The sequence below is a fragment of the Erythranthe guttata genome, chromosome 9, assembly GCF_056151865.1.
Source record: "Erythranthe guttata isolate IM_541 chromosome 9, IM_541, whole genome shotgun sequence".
Classification (NCBI taxonomy): Eukaryota; Viridiplantae; Streptophyta; class Magnoliopsida; order Lamiales; family Phrymaceae; genus Erythranthe; species Erythranthe guttata.
In genome coordinates this window covers 1,594,639-1,606,616 of record NC_142541.1, presented here as the reverse complement: position 1 = coordinate 1,606,616, position 11,978 = coordinate 1,594,639, and the positions used below count along the sequence as shown (strand labels likewise).

Below are 11,978 nucleotides of genomic sequence, written 5' to 3'. Positions count from 1 at the left end.
ATACCCCTCGATGTAGCACTCAAATCTGGTAGAAAAAAAAAATAAAGAAATAGAGAAAAGAGAGAGAGAGAGAGAGAGAGAGAGAGAGAGAGAGAGAGAGAGAGAGAGAGAGAGAGAGAGAGAGAGAGAGAGAGTTGCAGTTGAAACAAAAGTGAGAGAAAAGGAGTGGGTGGGGCGGCGTGGCAGAGAAAGAAGGGTGAGGAGAAAGAGAGAAATGAGAAATAAATCTGATTTTTTATTAGTTATATTAAGGGTATTTTCGGGTTAAATAAAAATTAAAGGATGTGGTTCAAATTTTATTTAAAACTAAGGATTTAGTTAAACTATTTTATTTGAGGTTGTTCCTCATATCTAATTATGTTTGATTTAAGGGGTGTCTAACATATTACCCCTTATCTTAATTTCTCTAAGTGTTTGTAGGGTTGGAATGTTAGCCTATAGCCTTTTACCGCCGCTTGAACTGGCTTCCTGGACCACCATCGAATGGCAAGGACCTTGCTTCCTGCTTTATCACTGGATTGCTTGCGTACTCTCTGGGAGAAGGCCTGGTAGGGATGGGATAACTACCCTTACGCTCCTCGGCACCCTTTGGATAGACGTGCATGTTAGCCCTGGGAACCCCTTTGCTCTGTTTTCGTGAAGAGCCCGGTATGAACCCGTTGTAACGGTTAAGTAATATATGAACAATAACTTTGAGAGTAAAGTAGAAACTTGATTTAATCATTAATAGGGAATGCGAAATGTCATAAGCCTCCGTGAGGCGAAGGGAAATAACTCGTAAAAACAAATAAATCGAAATATCGAAAAGTAATCTATGTAACTATAAGAGTTTTATTCTTCTTCCACGTCTTCCTTGTGCTCATCCGTACTTGGTGTATGGGTAGTATGTCTACTGTCTTTGGTGTCTCTATGCCTGAAAAGTATTGGGGTAAAAAGAAAAATTCAAGTACTTGTATTGAAGATTTAATTGTTTCATAAGTTGGAGTGATGCGTATTTGGGATCACGTACCCAATATGGGGACTATTTCTGTTTTTCGCATTCCGAGATATGAGATCAACTCATGAGTTGTGGTGAATTGCTGCGCAACCCTGCCTGTCAAAGAAGATGGCGTTATTGTTTAGTATAGAGATCCACTAATGTGCTTGTGATATGACTTAGTAAAAAGTGGTGTTACCCTTTGTGAGATATTACGGAGTATCTTCTCTCTTTGGGCGAGTGGTGGGCGGTAGGCATCCTTTCGTAATTGACTCTTAATCTGTAAGAAGATGATGAGACGTGTTATGGAATGTTGATGTAGATAATATCAATAGCCCCCCAGTTTGGGAGGGATGTTTACGCACCTCGTTATGGAGCCCCTTCTCGAGCTTTTAGAGACATTCTTGCAAGAAGAGAGACGTGGAAGGTTGTGAAGCCTGCAAGGGTAGTTGTTTCTAAGCGACTTTCGTACGAGGAAAATGTAGATGCAAACATAAACAAATTTGATTTAAGGTGGATGTATACCTCAAGCATAGAACCTTTTGAGATTCCCTATATTCCTGGTTCGGGGTATAGGGTGTCCGTCGAGGTTCTCGAGACGATATGCTCCATTGTTGACCAGTTGCGTGATTTTATATGGTCCTTCCCACTTCGGGTCGAGTTTACCGATTGGGCGTGAGGCTTCGGCTTTGCGGAGAACTAAATCTCCTATTTGGAAAGAGCGAGAGCGGACTTTGGAGTTATAAGCTTTCGCCATGCGACTCTTGTACATTTGCTGTCGGATGGAGGCAATCTCTCTTAGTTCGTCGACGAGATCAAGGTTAGCTCTCATTGCTTCTTCATTTGCCTCTTGTGAATAATTGATGACTCTCCAAGAGGGTTCGCCAATCTCGACGGGTGCTACAGCCTCTGTTCCGAAAGCTAGGTTAAATGGGGATTCTCCTGTTGCTGTTCGTGGGGTTGTTCGATATGCCCACAGAGCATTGGATAATTGTTCAACCCACTTTCCCTTGGCACTTCCCAGCCTTGTCTTGAGATGTTGAAGTATCGTGCAATTGGTTACTTCCGTTTGACAATTTGCTTGGGGGTTTGCAACCGAAGTGAAGAAGTGCTTAATAGATAAGCCAAGGCACCAACTCTTGACTTTGTCTCCACAAAATTGTGTTCCATTGTCCGAAATAATGGAATGGGGAATGCCGAAGCGGCACACGATGTTTTTCCAAAGGAATTGGTTGACGTCTTCTTCTCGAATGCGAGCTAAAGGTTCTGCTTCTACCCACTTGGTGAAGTAATCTACAGCTACAATGAGGAACTTGCGTCCTCCTGTTGCTGGTGGAAAAGGACCGACCAAGTCAACTCCCCATTGAGCGAAAGGTATTGGGACTGTCAATCGGTTGCATCAGTGCTGCTGGGAGATGAAGGATGTTAGCGTGTTCTTGGCAAGGCTTGCATCTCCGCACTAGTTTTTTTGCATCTTCATGCATGGTGGGCCAATAGTAACCTTGTCTCAATATTTTGAGAGCTAAGTTTCTTGCACTTAAATGATTACCACAAATGCCTTCATGTACTTCCCGAAGCACATAGTCTGCTGCGGATGGGTTAAGGCATTTAAGATAGGGGAAGGAGAACCCTCGCTTGTAGAGATCTTCACCTATCATTAGGAAACGGGCCGCCCTTACCTTTATTTTCTTCGCTTGGGCGATGTCAGTCGGAAGTTCCCCGCTTTTGAGATAGTTTGTAATGGGGGTGATCCAACAGGGTTCGCTCTCTTCAGCGCAATTCACTCCGTCGGTGGAGACTATTTCTGGTTGGGAAGACGTGATGAGGGTGATTTTCCGGCTTCCAATGCTTGCCATGGAAATACCAAGTCTAGCTAACTTGTCTGCATCAATATTGTTGGGTCGTGGTACTTGCTTTATCTCGTAGCTATCCAATTTTGAGAGGAGGGTAAGTGCAAGAGCAAGGTACTTTGCCATGGATTCTTCTTTGGCTTCATAGTTCCCAAGGACTTGGTTGACCACTAACTGGGAGTCGCTGTGTACTATGAGTTTGCGAGCTTCAGCTGCTAAAGCGAGGCGGATACCAGCCATCAAAGCTTCATATTCGGCTTCGTTATTGGAGGCTTTGAAATAAAACCGTTGAGCATACTCGAATTCATCTCCATCTGGGCTTGTTAATACAATACCCGCGCCTCCTCCTGTAGCGGTAGATGATCCATCGACATTGATGGCCCAAGTGGGTATGGAGGTGCTCTCATCCGATGTAGTCATCTCTACTACAAAGTCTGCTAGGATTTGAGCTTTGATGGCTGGGCGTGGTTTGAACTCAACCCCATATTCACTTAGCTCTATAGCCCACTTAGCTAATCGTCCGGAAGTCTCGGGACTTCTCAATATTTGTTTAAGGGGATAGTTGGTGAGAACTATCACCTGGTGCGACTGGAAGTACGGACGTAACTTTCTGGCTGCATTGATGAGGGCGAGAGCAAGTTTCTCCATATTGGTGTAACGGTGCTCTGGGCCTTGGAGAGCTCGGCTTATGTAATATATCGGTTGGTGACCTTTTTCACCATCCCGAATGAGCACTGCGCTAATGGCATTAGCAGAAATAGCCAAATATAGGAAGAGAGTATCTCCTGGCTGGGGCTTCGTGAGTAGAGGTGGGGAAGTGATATATGCTTTCAATTCTGTGAAAGCTCTTTGGCAGTCTTCATTCCACTCAAACTTTTTCCCACCTTTTAGTATCTTGAAGAAAGGAAGACCCTTATCAGCTGATCGGGATATAAATCGGTTTAGGGCTGCCAAACAACCGTTAAGTTGTTGGACCTTCTTAATCGAAGTGGGAGGGGCCATGGAGGTGATAGCTTCAATCTTTGCTGGGTTGGCTTCAATTCCCCATTGTGATATCATGTACCCTAAGAATTTTCCGCCTCGAACTCCGAACGAACATTTTAGGGGATTGAGCTTCATCTTGTATTTACGTAAGATGGAGAAGCATTGACTTAAATCGGTTAGGTGATCCGCGACTTTAATACTCTTGAAGAGCATGTCATCAATGTATACTTCCACGTTTTTACCTATCAAGTCCGCGAACATCGTGTTTACTAGGCGTTGGTAAGTAGCTCCTGCATTCTTGAGACCGAACGGCATGACTCGATAGCAGTAGATGCCTTGGTCTGTAATGAAACTAGCTCTCTCTTGGTCTTCTGGGGCGAGCAATATTTGATTGTATCCTTGATATGCATCGAGGAAGCTGAGAAGTTCGCACCCTGAGGTTGAGTCTATGAGCTGGTCGATCCTTGGTAAGGGAAATGGATCCTTCGAGCATGCCTTGTTGAGGTCGGTGAAGTCTACACATAGCCTCCACTTGCCTCCGGGTTTAGGTACTAATACCACATTGGATAACCACTCGGGATACTGAACCGATCTAATGTGGCCTGTATCTAAGAGTTTTGCCACTTCCTCTTTGATATGTTTGTTGCGCTCAGGACCGAAAGTCCTTTTACGTTGCTTGACCGATTTCAATCTTTTATCAACGTTTAGTCGATGCAATGCTACTTTGGGAGGAATTCCCGTCAGATCTTGAGCTTTCCAAGCAAAAACGTCCCCATTGTGTCTAAGGAAGTTAACTAGCTGATTCTCCACTTCTTGATCTAGATCAGAGCCGATGCGGAGAAGCTTAGAATTATCTCCGGGTATGAGTTCTACTGATTTTAGTTCTTCAACTGCGGCTAGCTTGGCGGTGTCGTCGGGTACGCTGATTAGGATTTCTTTATCAGCTTCGATGAACGCGTTGACCCATTTTCGCTTATCTTGTCTCGGGGTGTCGTCTCCTTTCCCTAAAGGATTAGGTCTCTTAGATGGTTCACGTAGAGCTCTTGCATAACATTCTCGAGCGAGACGCCTATCTCCAAGTACCTCTCCCATTCCATAAGGAGTGGGGAATTTCCACTTTTGGTGGTAAGATGAAGGCACAGACTTGAATGTATGGATCGCTGGCCTTCCCAAGATGATGTTATAAGGGGATGGTTTGTCGACGATAAGGAATTTTATCATTTTCGTTACTCGACAAGGATTTTCCCCTAAGGAGATGGGTAACTCTACTTCCCCCATGGATAAAACACCTTCTCCCGTGAATCATTTCAGTGGTGTAGTGATGGGACTGAACCGGGCGTTATCTATGCCTAGCTGCTTGAATGTGTGGAGATACATAATGTCGGCTGAGCTCCCACCGTCCACTAATATATTTTTAACTAAGAAGTTGGCCACCGTTGCTGTTATCACCAACGTATCGACATGATCTTCATCTAGACCTTCAAGGTCCGAGGAGTTGAAGACTATGCCATGATCAGGTCTTCGTATTTGATAGACGGATGCGGATGGAGAAGCATGTTCTTGATTCATACGTGCTGATCGAGCGAGGGTGCGTCTCGCATTTTGTGAGTCGCCACCTGCCGGTCCTCCGGAGATAAAGAAGATGATTCCCCGGGTGGGTTGGTTATCATTGTTATCTGGGTCGCGCCGATGACCCCCCTCCTCTCGTCGTTGCTGTTGATCTCTATTGTTATCTCGGCGTGGAAGATCATCGCGGCGCTTATTTCGAGGCTTATCAATGTATTCGCTTAAGTGGCCTTGCTTGATCAACCTCTCAATCGCCAATTTGAGTTGCGCACATTCCTCGGTAGTATGCCTTTTATCTTTGTGGAATCGACAATAGCGATCCGATCTTTCTCGTTTCGCATTGGGTTGCATTGGGCATGGAGGCTCTGCCAGACCTTTTTGTTCAATCACATGAAGTATTTCAGTGAGTCGAGTATTGAGTGGAGTGAATCGATTATAAGTTGAAGATGATTGGCCTTGAGGCGGGGGTGGAGGCGTCGATCATCTCGTCTCCTAATATCCGGGCGGTCATCTTCTCTCTTCCTCTTGGGATGAGCATTGGTAGAAGCTTCCTCTATGCGTATGTATTTTTCAGCTCGATTTAACAACTCATCTAAGTTGCCAGGAGGTCTTCCTGCGATAGATTCTTTGAACCTACGCGACTTCAGGTTTTGCTGCATAATCCCTGAGAGCATATCTTGTCCTACACTGGGAATTTCATGAACAGCCTCCACGAAACGCCTGATGTAGTTGCGGAGTGTTTTATTGTCTCTCTGTACGATAGAGAATAGATGTGCTGGAGTTTTAGCATATTGCTTATTGATGGCGAATTGGTTGGTGAAGCGCAATGATAACTGAGCGAAAGTGTCAATTGATCATGTGGGCAGAGCATTGAACCAATTCATGGCTCTCTTGGAAAGAGTGGTGCGGAACATCTTGCACATTGCTGCATCTGTTGGGCTATATAAATCTGCCATAGCGTGGAACTTCTCTATGTGTTCCTGCGGGTCGGTAGTTCCTTCGAACTGAGGTAAGCCTGATACTTTCACTCATTGAGGCAATACCTCGTTGAGGATGTTTAGGGTGAAAGGATTGCGCCTTGTTGGGACTGGCGCTCTTCCGTCAATTGGGTTGTTCAATCTGGGGAACTGGTTTTGGCGAGATACTCTACTATTTATCTCGTATTCCCCTTCATTAAAGATCTGAGCTCTTCGTAGAGACGCATCACCCCGTTCGAGTGAATGGTGGCGTTGCTGTCTGGGTTGTGGCTCCTTGTGATTGGTAGATAGCCGCATCCGGGATCTTGGATCTGAGGTGGATGAGGATACACTTATCCGATCGTCATTGTTCTGTGCTGGTTGCTGTACCCTGGGTGGCATTGCGGGTGGAGCATTAGCTGGGATCGCGGGGGGAGCGTTAGCTGGGATCGCGGGGGGAGCGTTTGCTGCCATCGTGGCGATGTATTGCGCCACCGCATCAGTGGCGGCGTGAGTAGAAACTTCTGTTATCATTCGTTGGAGTGCCTCCTCGGTTATTTGAACCGTTCGGGAAGCAGGTAGAGGTGGAGCCTGCAGTGGAGGATCGGCGAGTGGTGGGTCCCGAGGGGGAATCACCTGAACCTCGCGTGGTGGATCCGGAGCACGTGGAGGAGGTGGCAAGCCAGAGCCTCCTCGAACTGGGAGGTTGTTAGCTGTGTCATTCTCTCTCCGAGTGGACTCAGGAGGATCTTGCTGGCTACGTGATCTGGTCTGCATTCCCACAGACGGCGCCAAAATGATGACATATTAAATAAATCACCTAGGTGTGAAGCTGGGAGGGCAAAGTAGGTCACGTGCACACGAGCTAGATGGTCCTGAAAACTTTAATTTACTCACGGATCCTGCGAACAGAAAACACGTAATCTGAGCCGGGGGTTGATCCGGCGGAAACCCCTCCGACGCTCAAGTTAGAAGTGCGGATAATAATTATAGCTGAGAGAGTTTCTGTGGAGGAAGTGATTGAATAATAAAATGCGTACCTTCATTAAATGAATTTAAGTTCTATTTATACTTTATTGATCGGGCGGGCCCAATCTTATTTGGATGTGATTGGGCCTCTATAGAAATAACTAGGGGTGAAAGTCGGATGGATCGGATCGGAATTAGCCTTTTCGGAAAATTTCCAAAAAGTTTCGGAAGTACAAAATCAATTCCAATTCCAATTCCAAAATTTTCGGAATCTAAAAATTCATTCCAATTCCAAAAAGCCCGGAAATTTCGGAATTTCGGAAAAAATCGGAAATCACATAAGGTTAAAAATTTCAAAACTTAGCGAAAATTTTCTAAAATATTCATAATTTTCCAAAAATAAGAACATCCACGTCGATAAAAGTAAAACTAATAACTACTAAATTTCAGTTCAAAAAATAAATAAAAATAAGCACAACATAATATCTAATAAAACTTCTAACAACAATTCATTATGTCAAAATCCTAAAAAAAAAATATAGGTATATTTTTCGGAAAAATAAATATTATATAATATTTATTATTTATAGGTGTATATTTAGAAAAAAAATCGGAAATTTTCGGAATTAATTTCGGAAATCAAATCGAATCGGAAATCGGAAATTCCAAATTTATTTTATATAATTCCAATTCCAATCCAAAAAAATCGGAAAAATTCGGAAATCGGAATTTCGGAAGTCGGAATGAAAAAAGTTGTTCCAAAATCGGAACTTTTCGGATCGGAACCGGCGGAAATTGGAATTTCCGTTCCAACTTGCACCCCTAGAAATAACTATTAAGTTGGGCCTGTGGCCCATTAAATGTGGGTCTATTGGGCTGGGCCAATAGGCATATCAAAACGTTTTGCAATTATCCAATTTTTTTTACTCCTCTCACACACACACACACACATTGTTTTCTTGCTAAATCAAAAAGACAACAAATGGTCATTGTTTTACTACACCCGATTTGCAAACGTACAAGGTTTTAGCACACAAAGATTATTAAATCGTCCTCGTTTGTTAAATATTCGTCTTATTTCGAGGTTCGAAAATAATGAATCCGGATACCGTGAGGACTATTGTTGGGATCATAGGTTTGTGGTTTTTTAAAATTTTTTTTTTGCTGGTTTTCTTTATTTTGGATGATGATATAATAACTATTTATTAATGTAATTATGCAATTAGAGTGTTAATGGCTGTCGATTACGTACTTATTTCGATCCACGATATTGGAAAAGGAAAAATCTTTCTATTTTACTTGACAAAAAAAGAACGATCTTGTTTGGATTTAATTTTTGATATGAATAGGTGCATTTTCATATATTGTGTTCATGTGACTTAATTATATTCATCTTGTTACTCTTTGAATTATTGAAATTTAGGGTTTTTTTTTTTTTTTACTAAATTTGTCAAAAAACAAAAAAAATATATTTGGGTAATTTTGAATATTGTTAAAAAAATCATTGTATTATTAACATTAACAAATAAATTCATATGATGTGTTTTCTTTAGCACATAACCCTACATGGTACTTTTTTAGGGATTGTTTTCTTTAAAGTAACGGTCTATACAATGTCATATCGGATGAATCACATCAAGTAGATTTTTATTATTTGTATACGTACAAACATATATATATATATATATATATATATATATATATATATATATATATATATATATATATATATATATATATATATATATATATATTGATGTGTGTAGATCATTGGTAAAAATCCACCATGTGTAACCTTCATCAGGTGTATAATAGAAATAACCTAAATCAACACATCTTCTTTAATAAGAGTAAAGTAGGTGCTTATAACAAAACAACTAAACCCTTTTATCTTGTGTAGATTTGCTTATTTAAATTTTTACTAATTTTGTCTTTCTATAAGTGCAGGAAATGTCATCTCTTTGGGCCTCTTCCTTTCTGCGGTGTAACACTCTCTCTCTCTCTCTCTCTCTCTCTCTCTCTCTCTCTCTCTCTCTCTCTCTCTCTCCCTCTCTCACACACACAATTAGTTGCATATATGAATATTTTCTTATATATAAAAGCAAAAATGTAATTTCGAAAAAATGCAGTCCGACATTTATCAAGATTTGGAAAGAGAAATCGGTTCAATCATTCAAACCGGACCCTTACATTGCCACGGTGCTCAACTGCGCAATGTGGGTGTTTTACGGCATGCCCTTTGTTCATCCCGATAGTCTTCTCGTCGCCACCATCATCGGCGTCGGTTTCTTCATCGAAATTGCCTATCTCATAATCTTCTTCACCTTCTCAGATTGGCCCGAACGCGTACGTACACAAACACACATACATACACAAATATACACTTCGTTGAATTATATTCACCAACCCTGTATTATATCGAACGCATAAACAACACATTATGGGGAGGAAAAAAAACAATCGTTGATCAAAATTATTAAAAGTACATATATTGATCATTATATTGTTCGTCTCAACCGACAACAGTTGGTTTCATTTTTTTTGTGATATGGATGTTTGGGTTAAGATTTAATACGTTTAATCTTAAAAAAAATTGGCATATACATTTGGATATTAATAACATACTATAAGTAATTATATAATTAACTTATAAACAATATTATCTACAAAACACAATATTTAAATTGGTCTTTCTTTATATTTTTTGAATAGTTGAGATTATAAAATATTCCATTAACATATAGTTTAAAGCAACATCTAATAAAATATTTAAGGACTAAAATGTGCTATATAACTAATTATTGGGACCATATAGTGGTTTATGACAAAAATTGTGGGGCCCCCTTGTGGGGTGGGGCCCTAAGCCAAGGTTTCCCGGCTTACCCCCAAGGCCGGCTCTATATATATATATATATATATATATATATATATATATATATATATATATACATTGTTATCAAAATCGTACGATTTACGATTTGAATCGTACGATTCGATTCGATTTGAATCCTTTTCGATTCAAATCGTTGAATAAATCGGAAATCTTAAAAAATCGTACGATTTACATTCGATTTTTACGATTTACGATTCGATTTACGATTTTTACGATTTGTACGATTTTCAGAATGTATATATATTTTCAGAAAAAAAATTAAAAATTGTGTTAAAATATTAAATTTTAAGTACAAATACAATAATATATGATAATTCCTCGTAATACCAACACTTTTACCTCCTATAATGACTATTTTTTTATCTTTTAATATTGTTCATATCCAATTGTATTTTTTTTAAATCGATAATATTTTTATTGTACTTTTTTTAATATTTATATATATATATATATTTTTTTATTTTTTTATTTTTTTTTAATTTTTTTTATTTTTTCTTCTTTAATATTGTTCATATCCAATTGTATTTTTTTTAAATCGATAATATTTGTATTGTACTTTTTTTTAAATATTTATACTTTTTTATTATATTTATATATTTTTTTTGATATTTATATTTTTATTGTACTTTACAACTCTAATAATATTTTAAAGTAGGAGATATATTCAAGAGAGTTTTACACTATTTTTTCTTTTCGATGTTATATTTGATTTACTCGGACACATCGATTGCCATCAACTAACTGCTTATACGAGTTTGCATCAGATCTTGAATGTATATTAGTTGAATCTAATAACAATAAAAAATTTGCATTGCCGAATACTACAAATTAAATGAAATATTTTTAATATTAAACTTTTTATGTTTATTGTGTTAAATTTTTGTAAAGTCCATTTACTAGTAAATTTTAAATATTAGCATATTAATCATATAACTTTGTAGTTTGGTTAGATTTCTATGCAAATATATATATATATATATATATATATATATATATATATATATATATATATATATATATATATATATATATATATATTTTGTTGTTAATATTATACAATGTCTCATAAATAAGTATACATTATTTAATATATTAATATTTTAATGAAATTTAATAAATCTTACGATTTACGATTCGTTACGATTTACGATTCGCAATTTTGACAAAACGATTTTCGATTCGATTTACGATTTGATAACCATGTTAATATATATATATATATATATATAATAAATAATTATGAATTTTGAATTTGTGTTAATAATTTGCAGCGCAAGATTTTAATTGCCCTATTTATAGAGACAATTTTCTTTTGTGTGGTGGTGGCAATAACCATGGTATTTCTACATGGAACTAAGACGAGGTCTTTGTTTATTGGGATTTTGTGTATTATTTTCAATATTTTGATGTACGCATCTCCTTTGACGGTCATGGTATGGTTTATTTATTTTTATTTTTTATTTATAATTTATAATTTATTTATTTATTTTTTTGAATATTAATTTTCTACTTTCTTTATTTCTAAAATAAGATTGCAGAAACGTGTGATCAAGACTAAAAGTGTTAAATTCATGCCGTTTTATCTATCACTTGCCAACTTGCTAAACGGCGTCGTGTGGTCTGTCTACGCCTCCGTCAAACTCGATCTCAACGTATTGGTAAACCATATACACTACCACGTTTCCTTCAGCAATTTTTTTTCGGGGAAAAAATAATTTTTATTCCTCAAGTTTGCACTGATTTCATATTTGATCCCCTATGTTCATAAAAAACACATTTGGTCC

At 38.7% G+C, this 11,978-nt stretch overlaps 2 protein-coding genes across 2 annotated transcripts; one reads left to right on the top strand and one right to left on the bottom strand.

Annotated features, from left to right (window-relative positions):
• Positions 1 to 5,112: 5,112 nt before the first annotated feature.
• LOC148767836 (uncharacterized) lies at positions 5,113 to 5,727 on the bottom strand. The gene has a single exon (XM_088823339.1). It carries the CDS (start codon positions 5,725 to 5,727, stop codon positions 5,113 to 5,115), a length of 615 nt encoding a protein of 204 aa, XP_088679465.1.
• Positions 5,728 to 8,197: 2,470 nt separating this feature from the next.
• LOC148767835 (bidirectional sugar transporter SWEET5-like) lies at positions 8,198 to 11,973 on the top strand. Its single transcript, XM_088823256.1, has 5 exons — positions 8,198 to 8,436; positions 9,249 to 9,285; positions 9,431 to 9,647; positions 11,466 to 11,627; positions 11,733 to 11,973. The coding sequence occupies exons 1-5, from the start codon at positions 8,397 to 8,399 to the stop codon at positions 11,907 to 11,909; spliced, it is 633 nt and encodes a 210-aa protein (XP_088679382.1). The 5' UTR covers positions 8,198 to 8,396; the 3' UTR covers positions 11,910 to 11,973.
• Positions 11,974 to 11,978: the final 5 nt, after the last annotated feature.

Coding starts and splice junctions, on each gene's coding strand:
- LOC148767836 (XM_088823339.1), bottom strand. CDS start 5,727: ATGCAACCCAATGCGAAACGAGAAAGATCGGATCGCTATTGTCGATTC.
- LOC148767835 (XM_088823256.1), top strand. CDS start 8,397: ATGAATCCGGATACCGTGAGGACTATTGTTGGGATCATAG. Junction 9,648..11,465: donor TCTCAGATTGGCCCGAACGC/GTACGTACACAA, acceptor AATAATTTGCAG/CGCAAGATTTTAATTGCCCT. Junction 11,628..11,732: donor CATCTCCTTTGACGGTCATG/GTATGGTTTATT, acceptor ATAAGATTGCAG/AAACGTGTGATCAAGACTAA.